This window comes from Oryctolagus cuniculus, chromosome 1, assembly GCF_051225735.1.
Source record: "Oryctolagus cuniculus isolate XC-2025 breed Fujian yellow rabbit chromosome 1, ASM5122573v1, whole genome shotgun sequence".
Classification (NCBI taxonomy): domain Eukaryota; kingdom Metazoa; phylum Chordata; class Mammalia; order Lagomorpha; family Leporidae; genus Oryctolagus; species Oryctolagus cuniculus.
The window spans coordinates 4,206,138-4,223,002 of record NC_142867.1 but is presented as its reverse complement, the minus strand read 5'-3'; the positions used below and the strand labels follow the sequence as shown (position 1 = coordinate 4,223,002).

General features: G+C 51.1%; 1 protein-coding gene and 1 pseudogene across 6 annotated transcripts in view; one reads left to right on the top strand and one right to left on the bottom strand.

The window, feature by feature from the left end:
* Positions 1 to 16,865, bottom strand: part of KMT5B (lysine methyltransferase 5B) — a 67,727-nt gene that overhangs the window by 22,411 nt on the left and 28,451 nt on the right. For all 5 annotated transcript variants that reach the window (XM_051840841.3, XM_051840842.3, XM_051840844.3 and 2 more), the window contains 2 exons: positions 15,096 to 15,164; positions 8,306 to 8,471 (listed from right to left, as the gene is read on the bottom strand). In XM_051840841.3, coding sequence (XP_051696801.3) covers positions 8,306 to 8,471; positions 15,096 to 15,164 — 235 coding nt within the window. The remainder of the gene's footprint in view (positions 1 to 8,305; positions 8,472 to 15,095; positions 15,165 to 16,865) is intronic.
* LOC149128247 (transmembrane protein 41B pseudogene) lies at positions 1,884 to 8,291 on the top strand (annotated as a pseudogene). The gene has a single exon (XR_016221485.1). The product of XR_016221485.1 is annotated as a transmembrane protein 41B pseudogene (transcript).

The following is a 16,865-nucleotide window of genomic DNA, read 5'->3' as shown; positions in this document are numbered from 1 at the left end:
GAACTACCGGAGGGACTCTCCTACTGTGGAAAACGGGAATCACCTCATCACTGGCCTTGCAGAGGGAATGAAGAATGTACTGTATAACCAGTGAGGACCAAATGCAAACCCAGCCCGCTCCCGGGAGTGGGTATCCAAGCAGACTGACAGGTGCTCAGGCACTCACTCTACTGGTCAGTTGGAACCTGACACTCGTAGGAGACCAAGCTGCCCAACGGCCTCGGCCGCCATGAAGTCAAGCGGCAGACACAGCCTGCAGAATCTCTGGTGACAGAAGACAGGGGTCAGGGGAGACACGAGGCCAGACTTCTGGCGGTGGCTGCAGCCTCACTCACTTGGGGACCCTTAACTCAAGATCAGTTTGCAGCGACAGCAGCTGGGCGCTGCAGTAAGAGACACCATCCTCCAGTACCAAGTGTAAAGACTGTCCTAGCATTAGCGGGGAGTTGGATCAGAAATGGGGCAGCCGGAACTTGAACTGGGCTCACCCGGTATGCCAGCGTCTCAGGTGGCAGCCCGTCCCACTGTGCCACGACGGCAGCCCCCCGAACTCAGCGCGCTCACTCAGGCCTACAACCAGGGAAGGCTGGGATGAAACGTACACAACCCCTAGCATGCTTTCCTGACCTTACCTGCCCACGTGGCACAACCCGGGGCACAAAGTTCCCTCCTTAGACGTCTGAGGAGACAGGAAAATGAGCACGAGCAGTGCTGATGCCCCAGGCAACTCCAGGACTTCCGTCAGGGAGGTCAAGAGGAAACACCCTGAGAGCTGCCAAGATGGCAGTCTTCGAGGCCACCATGGTCCTGCCCCGGGAGACGAGCCAGGAGTACCTGGTCCTCCTCCCGAGAGGAGACGTGGGCAAAGGAAAAGGGACTTGGAGGATGCGAGTGGATCCACAAGATCTGTCTTCTTCCCACAGAGCAATGGGAAGTCTAAGTGGACACAGTCCCCTCACCTGGAGACGCCACGACCAGACTGCTGGCACAGCTGTCTACAGGGAAGGACTTAGCCAGGCCGTGTAACAAGGGCTTCTGAATTATGCTTCCACCAGGAGCCTGGTCATCACCTGATTCCTCCCCTCCGCCGACCATACGCCACCCAGCGCTTATCCAGGGGAGACTGGCATGCAGAGTTCGCTCAGACGCCCTCTGCTGGAGGCTCTGGGTTCCTCCCGGTGTTCCCAGGTGACCGAAGCCTTCCCAACTTGGACAGGGCTCAGCTCTCACCAGAAGCCAGGCTCCCAGCTTGGGGTAATGCACCCTCCACACCACAGTGGCCCTTCCTCCAGTACTAAAAAAGCAAGTATCTGAGTCCTCAGGAATTTAGTTACAAGCTACATTCTTCCTGGAGGCCACACTCTTCGGCAAAGTCAACTCTAGACAACTTTGCCAAGAAACATCTGAGCACTGGGTAAGCCATTTCCTACTTCGCTCCGGAGGACAGCAGCTCCCACAGCCGTTGTACAACTCAGCCTTTTGAAATGTTGTATGCAGCCCCTTCCTAACTACGGACTTGCTGTGAGATTCAGACACCAACCAGACGGGCACAACAGACACTACAAGAATACAGAAATATATTACTTGCCCAGATACAGGGGCCTTTTAAATGTCCAATCCAAGCAGGTGACCTAGTCACGGTAAGACTTGGGAGGCTGGATCTCTGGGAGAACCTAAACGGGAGAGACCCCAGCAAGTGCCACCTCAGCGCACACTTCTGCTGTCAAACTTTCCCAAGAAATAGCCAGCTGGATCCACCTCTCTCTAGTCACACCTGTCCCTGATACACACCTGGGAACCTACAGAGGACAACCTAAAGCTACTGTTCCACCAGACCCAGTCCCTCCACCCCACCCCACCCCCCCAAAAAAGATTTGTCTATCTGAAAATCAGAGAGAGAGACACAGAGAGAGACTGAGCCAGGCCGAAGCTCACAGCTTCATCTGAATCTCCCACGTGGGTGCAGGGGCCCAAACATTTGGGCCATCTTCCGGCGCTTTCCCCAGGCCACTGGCAGGGAGCTGGATCGAATGCAAGTGGGACAGCCTGGGACACTAACCGGCGCTCTATGGGACGCCAGCACTGCAGGCAGCAGCTTTTCCTGCTGCACCGCAGCGCCAGCCCCGACTCAGCTCTGTCCTCAACTGCGCGTCACTGGGCCCTCGTGAGAGGCCCTGCTTTCATTACTGCTACAGGTAGTGTGCCGACTCTTGCCGTAACCTCAAACCCCTACAGCCTGCCAACTGTCTCCTGAAAAACGAACCCACATCCCCTGTGCTCCGGAGCCCAGGCGCTGTCAGGTGAGCGGTCGCACTGCAAGAGGCCCTGGCGGTGGCACCTGGGGGCTGGCAGCTCCTGCCGGTGGAGCTCAGCTGTTAAGTGGGTGTGGCGCCACCCTGCTCACTCCTTCCCTTGTGGCAGCCACGGTGAAAGGCAGAGTCGGCGAACGATCGTTGACAGGAGCACTGCACATGACCCCAGTGCGAGACGGGGCAGTGAGGACGCGGGGACCGCGGCATCAGGTGGCAGAGACCACCTGAACGAAAAAGCCTGGGCAGAGGCTGGGTCAGCAAGAAGGTCACTCCTTGTATCGGTGTCCATTTTCTTTTCTTTTCTTTTTGACAGGCAGAGTGGACAGTGAGAGAGAGAGAGACAGAGAGAAAGGTCTTCCTTTGCCGTTGGTTCACCCTCCAATGACCGGCGCGCTGCGGCCGGCGCACCGCGCTGATCCGAAGCCAGGAGCCAGGTGCTTCTCCTGGTCTCCCATGGGGTGCAGGGCCCAAGCACTTGGGCCATCCTCCACTGCACTCCCGGGCCACAGCAGAGAGCTGGCCTGGAAGAGGGGCAACCGGGACAGAATCCGGCGCCCCGACCGGGACTAGGAAACTGGTGTGCCGGCGCCGCAGGCAGAGGATTAGCCTAGTGAGCCGGCCTGGTGTCCACTTTCCTATCTGCGGTTGTTGTTATGTTTTTGGAATACAAGAACTGTCCTCAGCTTGGTGAAGAAGAAAGTGATTATGAAGGTTCCCAGAGATATGCATGATGCCAAGGCTCTCGGAAAAATCCCATCCAAACATAAGGACCCCTTTAGGTACAAGTACTTGTAGCTTATTTTGCTGTTCCAGGCTCTGTATTTCTCAGTATACTCTGGGGATCTCTTTACCCCGTCCACTAGCCTTATTTCTTGTTAGTTTGTGTTCCAGACTTGGTGCCTCATTTTGCTATACGCTCTCCTATTTGGCTGGGAGACCAGTTGTGAACAAATACGTAACAGAGAAAGCAGTAAAAAGGTCACAGCAGGCTGAATGTCACAGAGAACATTTCATTAACCACATTCTATCTTTAAGAATACACCATCTCTGCCAAACTGGTTTATTAACATTACATCTTCTGGGACAAACGTGCCTTTCAAAGTTTTTTATTGGCACGTCTCTCAGCGCTGCACCTCCGTCTTTTGTAGCGATTAAGGCAGGAACAACTCTGCCAGCTTACAACAGAGAAGCGGCTTCCTGGACTCAGCACCTATCCTGATTCTGGCTGCTCTTTCTGTTTCGCCAGCCAGAAATCTGAGTAAAAAGTTACCAAGCTTTTCATTTTCCTTTCATCATTATCATCATCATCTTCGGATGGGCAGGTGCATCCATTTATGTTTTTAAAGTACATCTTCAGTAATTGAAACAAGGAATTTGTAAAATAAAATTTCCTTTCAGATAGTTTAAAATAATGGTTTTAAATGGCAAGAGGACGAAGAAAGCACACATGGACACTGGGATATACTCTGAACAATGCTTTCTGGTTAAGGGTGGACATCTTATAAATCACGGTGCTAAGGGTAGTTACAGATAATAGCAACGTGGTAGAAAATATTCAATTAATATTTTCTCTATTAAGTCTAATAACTAAAATAGAAAATCTAGACTTTATAGTGTTACAGTCCTTGCTAATCTTAGCCTTCTTTCAGCAAATACAACTGACAACCAATAAAGAGATTACGCTCTCCTCCTTGTACTCTGTAAGGTAATGGGTTTGTTAGGAGATTACACCTTAGTTGACCACAGAATATGGAAAAGACAGCAAGTTTCCTATTTTCTGAATTTTATTTTCTGTTCTAGATTTTTACCATGCACTAGTCTGAAATTTAAAATTCTGGCTAGTCTTTTTATTCTTTTGTCTAGCTTTTACAGTATTTCCATTACACATACACAAAATGTAGATTACAGGATAGCTATCATATTTGGTGCTGGTAATTTATGTACTCAGATAATATTTTGTTATAATACCTCTATCACAAAAGGGGATTTAAAAAACAAACAGAGTATGCAGCTTTTAGACATTAGGTTAATTATTTTATATGCTGGCACCGCGGCTCACTAGGCTAATCCTCCGCCTTGCGGTGCCGGCACACCGGGTTCTAGTCCCGGTTGGGGCGCCGGATTCTGTCCCGGTTGCCCCTCTTCCAGGCCAGCTCTCTGCTGTGGCCAGGGAGTGCAGTGGAGGATGGCCCAGGTGCTTGGGCCCTGCACCCCATGGGATACCAGGAGAAGCACCTGGCTCCTGCCTTTGGATCAGTGCAGTGCGCCAGCCGCGGCGGCCATTGGAGGGTGAACCAATGGCAAAGGAAGACCTTTCTCTCTGTCTCTCTCTCTCACTGTCCACTCTGCCTGTCAAAAAAAAAAATTTTTTTTTTTTAATATTCTGAAACAGTGGCAGAACAGCTCTTAAGTAGTAAAATATAGTTTGTTCCAGTGACTAAAATTTACCTCATTTCTTTGTTAGTCTGGTCATTAAGGAAGGTGCTGTATAATTATCCTTTTTATGCATGGTATACCTAAAAGAATGCCTTATTTCACTTCTGTTTGGCTTTTTAGTTTGGGGCTGCTTTTGATTAACACAGTTTCCCAATTAGTGTTTCTACTTTTTCTAACTTGCAAAGTAAAATTAATTTCTCACATGGGGAATACAATATTTAAATAGTTCTAGAAAAATGAAACCACTTTTTGCTGCTTGGTTAATGCTTATGCCTTGGGTTCCTTGTTTCTAGGCCGTAGCCAATCTAAAGTACTCTGTCAGCTTTACCTTCACCCCAAGACTGTCATTATGCCGAAAAGTACTCCGGCTGTGTGAGAAGCCCTTGTGTTTTTATTGTGAGAGGTATAACCTCCTTCAAAGCTTGTTTCTACTGAATAATATGTATCATTTTTTCTGTCACAGTATTAATAAACATACTTATTGTAAATACAAAAAATATATAGATTAATACAGTATTCTTACATCACCTGGCATTTTGTCAGAAATTATTGTTACTTTTAGTAAGATTTTCTTCTTATTGATAGAGACTGGGTGATACAGCTTTTGTTATTTTTACATATAAACTTAAAACACAGCCTTTTTGGACAAAGTTCACTAAATATACCTGTATAAAAGATAATGAGTAAATTTTATGAGCCTTTTAAAATAAAACACAGCTTGCATTTCAGGAGATCAGTTAAAAAAAAAACCACCAATACCGGATATCTCCTGCCACGGGTGCTGCAAACAACGCTGATGTGCCACTATTCTGGGGGCTCTCATTGCCTCCTACCGAAGAGAAGGCAACACAGACTGCACGACTGATTTTCCACAAGTCAGAGGCGCATGGGAAACCTAACAAACTGTCAGATCTGCTGCCAATATCATCAGCCTGAGTCCTTGGCCTCAGCTAGTTCTAGTCAGACGAGACTTCACCCTCACTGAGGACACCCCCCCCCCGCCCAGTGACCGTCTATCAGGCCCCTCACAGGAGCCGGCTGCCCGTGGCAGCTGCACACCCTGCCGTCCTCTAGCACACACTTCCATTACGAGCAGTGCACTCCTCACATCCTGGTGCCCACCTCAAGCAACAGAATCACAACGACACCACATGATCCAACTATCAGGGTTCTTCTTAGGCGTCACACTTCTTCCCGCTGCCACCCAAACTACACTCACTGGGGCCCCACGGGTGGAAGGAGTCAGTCGTATGATACCTGGAGGGGTGACTTTAAAACCAATCCCTACCTTCCGGTAGCCCACTTCGACCTGACAGACTGCTGAAATTACCGAAGGTCTATGGGAGGCTGCTCCCCAGCACCGCAGGTTCAATACTCTGACTTGGGTCTTGGGAATTCAACCACACCCTTAGACTGTGCCCCAAGTGGATCTTGTATTATCCAGACACAGCCAGAGCTCAGTGGCTCACATCACGTCTGGTCCTGTCTCAGATTCCCCAACGATGCACTGACAGCTACCCGCAGAGGGACCAGGGTTCACTGGGAAGTGTGGCTCCAGAGGCATCTCCGTCCACCAAATACCAAGACCAACCTGCAAACAACAGGCTGCTGGGCTGAAGTCTGCGGGTCCGGGGCAGCCACTGGGTTAGCTTTGCTTTCCAGATGGACCCCGCCCAAACCCAGATGACACACAGAGCCCTCCTGGCTGCCGGCAGCAGTGGTTCTCCACACGGGCCGCGCCTGTCGGCTAGCTGCACAACTGAGTCAACGACTCAGGCACAGTGGAGTCGGTACTAGGAACACTGAACACCAAACTAAACGGCTACACTTCTCTGGACACGGGATGCCAACAGCTAACTCCACCTGGCAACCAGTAAAGAATGCCCTCCCAAGTATCAGCTGGTTTCTACCTCTTAGGGCCCCTGACAGCTGAAAGTGTGCTACAGGTTTCCAGTTCGTGCTTTTCAACCTCCCGTTAGGTTTGTCTTTAGAATACAGCAATTCCACATCACGATGCTTGTCCTTTAAGAATTCCAACTGCTGGCAATTAAGCTGGACCCAACTCCTGACTCAGCTGCCTGCTGCTGAGACCCCTAGATCAGGAGTCCAGAGAATTCCATGCCCCGGGCAGGCAGGGACACAGAGTCCACACACAGCTCTAAACAAGTTACAGGAGACTTCTCCCTCACCAGCTCCTTAAGATGAAGGAATGGGCTCTCTGAGCGGGGATGAGCTAGGGAGGCGGAGGAAGCTGGTGAGCCACCTGGGGCAGCTCCTATTATCACCTCAAGACCCACGGAAGATGGGCTGGGGTTCTCCTGCTCTGAGGATAAAGAGACCCCACGTGTGAGGTGCGGGGACCAAGGCTGCCCTAGACTGACCTAGAGCTCACCACGTACTCACTGTAATCAGTGCTGCGCTGGATGACGCAGCTACCAGCCAGGGTGACGGGGGGACACAGGGCCAAAGAAGGGTCAAAAGGGTGGTAGCTATATTCTGGGAAATCGCCACCTACTTCCCAGAAAAACCACAGACTTCCTCTCCTTTACTAAGGGTGCACTGCAGGGCTGGCGCAGCGGCGCAATGGGATAGGCCTCTGCCTGTGGCAGCGGCATTCCATGTGGGCGCCAGTTTGAGTCCCAGCTGTTTCTCTTCCGATCCAGCGCTCTGCGATGGCCTGGGAAAGCAGTAGAGGATGACCCATGTGCTTGGGCCCCTGAACCTGCATGGGAGACTGGGAAGACGCTCCTGGCTCCAGATTGGCCCAGCTCTGGCCACTGCAGTCATTTGGAGAGTGAACCAGCGGATGGGAAGACCTTTCTATCTCTCTTTCTCACTGTCTGCAATTCTACCTCTCAAATAAATAAAATCTTAAACAAAACAAAACAAAACAAAACAAAACAAAAGGGTGCAGCAACTCCCCTCTCATTCAATGACCCACACAATGTCAGCGTTCAGAGGTGGCTGCCCCTCTCCGAGCAGGCCTGCACTCCGTGGAGGGGGCACTGCTCTGAATCCTTTCCCGAGTGGTGTCTGGGGCCACAGCAGGCTTGCACCCGTGGAGGGGTACTGCTCTGAATCCTTTCCCGAGTGGTGTCTGGGGCCACCAGCAGGCCTGCACCCATGGAGGGGGCACTGCTCTGAATGCTTTCCCGAGTGGTGTCTGGGGCCACCAGCAGGCCTGCACCCGTGGAGGGGCACTGCTCTGAATGCTTTCCCGAGTGGCTGCCCCTCTCCGAGCAGGTCTCCGAGCAGGTCTCCGAGCAGGCCTGCACCCGTGGAGGGGGCACTGCTCTGAATCCTTTCCCGAGTGGTGTCTGGGCCACAGCAGGCCTGCACCCGTGGAGGGGCACTGCTCTGAATGCTTTCCCGAGTGGCCGCCCCTCTCCGAGCAGGTCTCCGAGCAGGCCTGCACCCGTGGAGTGGGTACTGCTCTGAATCCTTCCCCGAGTGGTGTCTGGGCCACAGCAGGCCTGCACCCGTGGAGTGGGTACTGCTCTGAATCCTTCCCCGAGTGGTGTCTGGGCCACCAGCAGGACTGTGCTTCAGAAACTTACGTGTTCCTTGAATAACTTCTCCTGCATCTTGTTCTTATTGAGAAAATAGTGCCGTGCCCATTCGCCCGATGTCAAACATTTGAAGGCTTTCTCCAAGTGCTCATCCTTCTTAAAACGCTCTATTACTTCTTTTAGTTCTTCTTGTCTTCCTTTAATAGGCCTAAATCTGAAAGAAATCAAAACCATAAGCTTAGTTATGTGCAATGATGCTCGGGCCACAGACTCATCTCAGAGATCCCGAGAAAGGGCTAACACTGTAAAAACCGCCGTGGTTACCAGAGCAAAGCTCTAACAACACAGAACAATCGATAATCGGTGATAATTACTATTCAAATAATGCTGGTCACCTGGAAACAACTTCGCTTTCTCCAAACTGTAACGTTTTTATTTGTTATTTTAAATATAAGATGACCGGATAATTCCAACAAAAACTGATTCAGGCTTGAGACTTTGAAAGGTACAGAAAGAGATCTGTCACAGAATACACAAGAGAGCACGTCTAATTGAAACTCGGAATGCGAATCTTTAGAAGCACGCAGAATCAAGGTGAAGACTGCAACGCAGTGAAGCATGAAGCAGCGAACAGCATCATGCACGACCAAGACACCGCCTAGGTTAGCGGCTGGCAGAGCCCCACCCTGACAACTGCAACGCACCCTCAAGACGTCGGATGGCCAGTGTTCTACCCTCCAAGCCAGTCCCATCTCTCGCAGCCACACTCAGAACAGAAAACGTGAGAAGTGCAGTTCTGGCAGTCAACTGCTGTACTAGTGACACAGGAGAAAACGTTCGGTAGTTCCAGATTGCTGTTGTACAATCAGCCACACTGGCTTCCGATATTCAACTCCTAGGCCTGTCAGCCCACGACAACGCCCACCGTGCAGGCAGACTCCGAGAGCCCTCCAAACGCCCACCGTGCAGGCAGACTCCGAGAGCCCTCCAAGCGACCACTGTGCAGGCAGACTCCAAGAGCCCTCCAAGCGACCACTGTGCAGGCAGACTCCAAGAGCCCTCCAAGCGACCACCGTGCAGGCAGACTCCGAGAGCCCTCCAAGCGACCACCGTGCAGGCAGACTCCGAGAGCCCTCCAAGCGACCACCGTGCAGGCAGACTCCGAGAGCCCTCCAAGCGACCACTGTGCAGGCAGACTCCGAGAGCCCTCCAAACGCCCACCGTGCAGGCAGACTCCGAGAGCCCTCCAAGCGACCACCGTGCAGGCAGACTCCAAGAGCCCTCCAAGCGACCACCGTGCAGGCAGACTCCGAGAGCCCTCCAAGCGACCACCGTGCAGGCAGACTCCGAGAGCCCCTCCTCCATCTAAAGCTGCACCCTCAGCTGCACCATGATTAAAGGTTCTCAGATTTCAAATGTTTCTGTCAATTTCATTTGGTTGATTTTTCTAAATAAAGTTTTTATTTTTTAAGATAAACAAAACACTCAACAAAAAAAGGAATTACAGCCAAGTGGAAAGAAGCGCTCATCCAAGGAGGATGTGCTTTTCTCTAAGGGAGGAGAGAACTTCCACTTTGCCTACGGCCTTGTCTAAAGAGTGAAGGAGTTTGGCCGGCGCCGCGGTTCACTAGGCTAATCCTCCGCCTGTGGCGCTGGCACACCGGGTTCTAGTCCCGATCGGAGCGCCGGATTCTGTCCCGGTTGCCCCTCTTCCAGGCCAGCTCTCTGCTGTGGCCAGGGAGTGCAGTGGAGGATGGCCCAAGTGCTTGGGCCCTGCACCCATGGGAGACCAGGAGAAGTACCTGGCTCCTGATCGGCACGGTGCGCCGGCCGCGGTGGCCACTGGAGGGTGAACCAATGGCAAAAGAAGACCTTTCTCTCTGTCTCTCTGTCCACTCTGTCTGTTAAAAAAAAAAAAAAAAGAGTGAAGGCGTTTGTGGACTCAAAAGGCTTCCATAGCCTAGGCAGCTCATGGCAAGACCCACTGGTGACCACTGACGTAATACATAAGAGTGTTAATCATTAAACTCACAGGAGTCACTGTGCACTAACTTCCCATGCAGGACCTCTGTCCTCAGCGAGTTGCATTGTGAGAGTTAACAGTAAAACTTGTCCTCAAAGATCTACTTCATTTTAGTGTAGTAAGTGGAGGATAGTCTTAAGTCTCTTAAGTTACAGTTATGTCTAAGTGCTCACAGAAGATGTGTCATTCTTGGGGTCTTCTTTAATGTTAAGTTTCTCAAAAAAAAAAAAAAAAAAAAAAAAAGAATGCTTAAAAAAGTGAAATCCACTCTGAGATGCAATGACTTTGAACAGCCCTTGTCTCGACTTTTAAGGAAAAGTTATTTTTTCCATACAATTTGTTGAACTCTTTCCTTAGAACAGAGTTAATTTTCTGTGTACAAAGTTAACTGAAAATAGATCTTAGTAAAAAATAAGACTGGGAATAGGAGAGGTAGGAGGAAGTGGGGTGGGAGGGCGGGCAGGGTGTGAAGAATCACCATGTTCCTAAAGTTGTATTTATGAAATGCATGAAGTTTGTATTCCTTAAATAAAAGGTTTCTATTGCTGCTCACATGAAATACATTAAAAACCGCAGCCCAAGAGGAGACGTCTGAACTCTGCACCCGCTCCCAGCTCCACCTGCAGGTGCCAGGACTGAGACGAGGTCTGGCACGAGACCCGCCGAAGGAGTCTTGGGCAAGCATCTTTTCTCCTCGATCGTCCAACATTTCACTAAGATTTTTTTTCTAGATCGTCCAACATTTCACTAAGTTTTTAAAGCCACAGAACTTTACCGAGGACGATCAAGCCAGAGTACACAGCAGCACCTGAAGTGCTATGGTGAAAAATCCAAGACAAAAGACATGGCGCCGTCTCGAATGGAGTTTCAGACACGCACACACCAAGCGGTGAAGCAAGGCAACGCACGCAGACACAGTGAAAGCTGCATTCCGACAGCACTTCAGAGTGCGTGAACGTAACTAAGGCTTTAAGATTTGCTTGGGTTTTTGGGGGCTGACACTGACAGCAATGATGAGTGGTAAAGTTAGTAGTGCAGGTGGGAGAAAGTCAAGAGGCAGGCAGAGTGAGAACAGCCTGAGCAGAGGGTCTTAATAGAGCTGGGTTGCAGTCATTGCACAGGGTCAGCCGGCAAGCGACCACCAGGGGGAGGTGTAGGGTCTGGAACCTGGAACCGCTTCCTGGGGGACCAGGATTTCCGCTGGATCTGACTGCACCAGGAACTTACCAGCTTCGCGTCTAGTCTCACCAAGCCTAGACGGTCAGACTGTTGTGCACTATCTGAGCATGCCCACGTCGCGGAGCCACCGCACGAGACACGACCGCATTTTCAGCACAGCTCTCACAGAGAAGCCCAAGTCCTCCGACAAGTCACAACTTCCTGAACTAGACTATCACAGTGGCCGGGAGAACCTCCCCTACAAGGACGGAGACCTGCAGAGGTGGGAAGCACCAGATGTCCGAACTGCAGCACTCACTCGTGGTCATTCACAAGTGGGAGAGCCAGTCACCCTACACTCAGGACAGCTAAGAGGACAAAGCAGCTCAGACACACACTTCAGGCAGGACGAAACATGGAATGGTGGGAAACAGAAAATTCCAAGGTTTGTGCAACAGTCCGAAGAGCAAGAGTACACTCTGAGCAAATGTCCCAATCACTGATGGCGCTGAGGGCAGGGCTGCGAAGGCCAGCCTTTGCCCGTTGGTGCGGGCAGCAACCCCGCTGACGATGGCCTGACACCTAACGAGCCGGCTCAGAATCAAACTCACCTGAGGCTCCTAAGAAAACGGCAGGAAACATCCGCTCTGAACCCGCAGTGCACATGAGCGGTACATGCTTTCTCTTCCTGAAACCCGCTCCTTCCTCCCACAGCCTCCACTCTGCTTCCTTATTCACCAAACACAACATAATCAACTCCTTTTCATTTACACTGCTTCCTGACGTCTATCACTTCAAACACACACAAATCAACTCCTGAAACTACCCCTCTAGTTCACTAAAAATGGAGTTTGTGGGGTGAGCATGTGATTTTACCTAATACACAGCGTGGGGACAGCAGGTGATGGCTCAAGCACTTGGGTCCCTGCCACCCACATGAGCGACCCGGACTGAGTTCCTGGCTCCCAGCGTTGGCCTGGCTGCTGTGGCCATCTGGGGAGTGAACCAGTGCATGCAAGATCTCTGTGTTTTTCCCTGTCTGTCACTCTGCCTTTCAAATAAATCTTCAAAATTTTTTTAAAGATGTTTCTCAAAGTTAATCTGCCATCTCAAAAAATGTTAAAACTTACAGTCGGAGATGGCTGCCATGTGAAATGACGGGGAGGGAAGGAAGAGAGCAGTTACGGTGCCGACAGGCAGGAGGAAGGTAAGGTTTTCAATCATCTTGTAGACGAGTATAAAAAGCAGCTGGCTGGCAATCAAGTCATCCCACTGCAACAAATTTTGTGAAAAACAGAAACTGTTTAACATAAGACTGTCATAGTTACTAAGGCCAGAGCAAGAGCCACTGAGGGCCTTAGCAAAAAGTAACTTTCTATTGCTGAATAAGAAGACACCCTCTTCTCAACCGCACTTGCTCCGCATCTCTCAGATTCCATGAAGCTGTCCGCAGAGCAGGACACACTCCTGGCTGTCACCCTCTGCTCCACAACGAGGCAGAGCAGGCCCAGCGCACACAGCAGCTGGCATTACTACTACTTGGTAGCAGCAGCACGCATGGCCCATGAACAGATGGCGGGACTTCTGCAAGGCCTTGCTTGCCCTGGCCTCGAGAGCCCCGTGTTGCCCCATGGTTTGAACACCAGGGCTGCGCCCAGGTGGTTCTGGCTCTCTGGCTTGTACACTGACAACACAGTGGAGGGGATGCAAGCACACACGAAGTTTTAAATTTGGTATCTGGGGTGAAGCAGCAAGGGAGGCAGGAACAGGTATCTGGCACTTCTATTTTTTATTTATTTTTTTATTTTTTTTTATTTTTGATAGGCAGAGTGGACAGTGAGAGAGAGAGACACAGAGAGAAAGGTCTTCCCTTGCCGTTGGTTCACCCTCCAATGGCTGCCGCTGCAGCCGGCGCACCGTGCTGATCCGATGGCAGGAGCCAGGATCCAGGTGCTTTTTCCTGGTCTCCCATGGGGTGCAGGGCCCAAGCACCTGGGCCATCCTCCACTGCACTCCCTGGCCATAGCAGAGAGCTGGCCTGGAAGAGGGGCAACCGGGACAGAATCCGGCGCCCCGACCGGGACTAGAACCCGGTGTGCCGGCGCCGCAAGGTGGAGGATTAGCCTATTGAGCCACGGCGCCGGCTCTATCTGGCACTTCTAAAAAACTTTTAGTAAACTGCTTATCTCTTGAATTTCTTTTTCTTTCCTTTTTAAGGTTTGTTTACTCGAAAGGCAGAGTTACAGACAGAGAGAGGGAAAGACAGAAAGAGAGGGGTCTTCCATCCGCTGGTTCACTCCCCAAATGGCCACAACAGCCAGGGCTGGGCTGATCTGGAGCCAGGAGCTTCCTCCAGGTCTCCCACGTGGGTGCAGGGGCCCAAGGACTTGGGTCATCTTCCACTGCTTTCCCAGGTCATGGCAGAGAGCTGGATCGGAAGAGGAATAGCCAGGACTAAAACTGTCGCCCACATGGGATGCCGGCAACACAGGCATGTGTTTAACCTACTATGCCACAGAGCTGGCACCTTGAATTTAATTTTTTAAAAAGATTTACTTATTTATTTGAAAGTCAGATCTTCAGCTAGAGACAGAGAGATCTTCTATTGCCTAGTGCTGTTGCTATAACAGCTGGGGCTGGGCCACCCAGAAACCATGGGTGCAGGGACCCAAGCACTTGGGCCATCTTCTGCTGCTTTTCCCAGACCATGAGCAAGGAGCTGGATGGAAAAGGGGGCAGCCAGGACCCACATAAACTGGCTCCCACGTGGGATGCGGGCACGGCAGGCAGCAGCTTTACCTGCTAGGCCACAATGGTAGCCCCAACATTTTCAAATCAGTATGTCCCCTCCTCCCTCTTTTTTAATACAATATCTAATACTTCAAATAAACCAAATATTTATTTTTCTCTTCCCACATCTCTGATCAATGGCTGATATCAGAAATTTTAAGAATGTCACTTACAATCAATTATTATTAAAAGGAGGATAAAAAAACATTCACACTCCCACACACCTGGTCCCCACTCTTTCCAGAGACTGACTTCCCAGGCTTCCTTGCTATTTTGTTTTTCTGTCTCCAAACCCGAGACCACTGTGGCAGCGAGGAAAAGCGCAGATCTGTGTTAGCTGCACTACTGTGCCCTCCTCTAGCACACACACCGAGAGCCGACTGGAGGGAGGGGAAGAGGAAGAGAGAGAGGGGGACGGCAGAGAGGAGACAAACACGCCAGTACTTAAGACATCAAGTAAGCAAACGACGAGGCAACAGTGAACACATTTCCCCTCTGAATCAAGTTTAGCTGCAAACTGACAGTCTGGAGACGCCGAGAGGAGGCACCATGGCTCTTCGCTCCTTCTGCACCTGGAAACAGACAAGAACCAGACACATACCTGGCTGAGTCCTGCAGCCGGTGCCCAGCTAATCCCACGCACTCACTCCTGACCTTCTGAGGAATGCCTTGTCTCTTAAAGTGACCCTGTTACCAGGACACGTGCTTTTTAAAAAACATAACCAAGACCAAACTATATCTAAAGGTTTGCCAACGTTCTAGCCCTCGTGTTTCTGCTGGCACCTCAGATCACCTAACACTGAGGACCAGCAGCCAGGCTGACACAGGGTGGCCGGTGTCTGACCACCGCGGGCAGCGCGCACCTACCTCACGGGGTTGCTGTGAGGGAAACTGTCCGACTTTGAGAAGTGCCGCGAGCTCCTCGAAGGAAAGGCGCTGCACAGAAGCAAACACAACAATAAAAACCGTTTGTATGATCCGTGCTGGTCGTCCCTGAACACACTTACAACACCCACTGCAGAAGCCCCTGCACACCCAGCAGGATCCCAAACGCCAGGCGCAAAGCCCTCCTCCCACAGCACTCTGCAGAGCGCGCCAGAGGGCTCTGCGATGTCCTCATGCGTCCTGTCAAGCACCCATGAGTGATTTACAATTCCTACCCACCAGGGCACACAAATAACCAAGTACCTACACAAGTAACATCAAAAGTAGACGTTACAGCGGTGGAAGGATGAGCAAGGACTGCGTACCACCCGTGTAGAAAGACTAAGAAAAGTCTCAAAGAAAAAGTGCCCTGAGATGACTCCTATTTCTTTAACATGCTCAGCTCCCTGCTTGCTGGGGTCCCCCACTCCTCAGGACATGGACATCTGAGAGTTCTATTGCCAGAAGAAGGGAGCACCCAGGGGTCCCCCTGCCCCGTTTTAAGATTTACTTATTTATTTCAAAGGCAGAGTTAGAGAGAGAGAGGAGGAGAAACAGAGAGAGAGATATCTTCCATCTGCTGGTTCACTCCCTAAAATGACTGCAACGAACAGGGCTGGCCAAAGCCAGGAGCTGCTTCCGGTTCTCCCACATGTGTGCAGGGCCTTAAGCACTTGGGCATCTTCCGCTGCTTCTCCAGGCACATTAGCAGGGAGCTGGATCAGAGTGAGGCAGCCGGGACACACACCAGCAACCACTTGAGAGGTGCTGCAGACTGTGGCTTTCCCGGCTGTGCCACGGTGCTGCCCCCCACCCCTAGCCCCTCTGGACAACAGCCTTCCTCTGCACTCTTCGAAAATCAAAGGCAGCATCACAACTCAGTTCCCATAAAAAAAAACCCTGAAGTTTCCTGACTGACAAGTCAAATCCAAACATTTCCCAACATTAAAACTAGTGCTGTCTGCACTACAACCAAGCATTCACGCTGCAACCCTGAGTTGTTGGTAAATAGGGGCATATAGTAAGACAGAAACCACGTGCTCAGGGCTGGTGCTGCGTATAGCGGGGAAAGCCGCCACCTGCTCCACTCCTGCTTCAGCTCCTTGCTAATGCACCTGGGAAGGCAGTGCAGGACGGCCCACGTGCTCGGCCCTGAATTCATGTGGGACACCTGGATGAAGCTCCTGGCTCCTAGCTGAGGCCTGGCCCTGCCCTGGCTGTTGTGGCCACTCGGGGAGTGAACCAGCAGATGAAGACCTCTCTCAGTCTCTCCTTCTATCACTCTTAATTTCAAATAAATTAAGAATTCTTTTTTTTTTTTTTTTAAAGAAACAGAAACATCAGTGGTTAAAAATACAGCCAATTTGGGCCAGTGCCACGACTCACTAGGCTAATCCTCCACCTGTGGTGCCAGCACACCAGGTTCTAGTCCCAGTTGGGGCGCCGGATTCTGTCCCGGTTGCTCCTCTTCCAGGCCAGCTCTCTGCTGTGGCCAGGGAGTGCAGTGGAGGATGGCCCAAGTGCTTGGGCCCTGCACCTGCATGGGAGACCAGGAGAAGCACCTGGCTCCTGGCTTCGGATCAGCACGGTGCGCCGGCCGTGGCGGCCATTGGAGGGTGAACCAACAGCAAAGGAAGACCTTTCTCTCTGTCTCTCTCTCTCTCTCACTGTCTAACTCTGCCTGTCAAAAAAAAAAAGATCCATGACAACTTC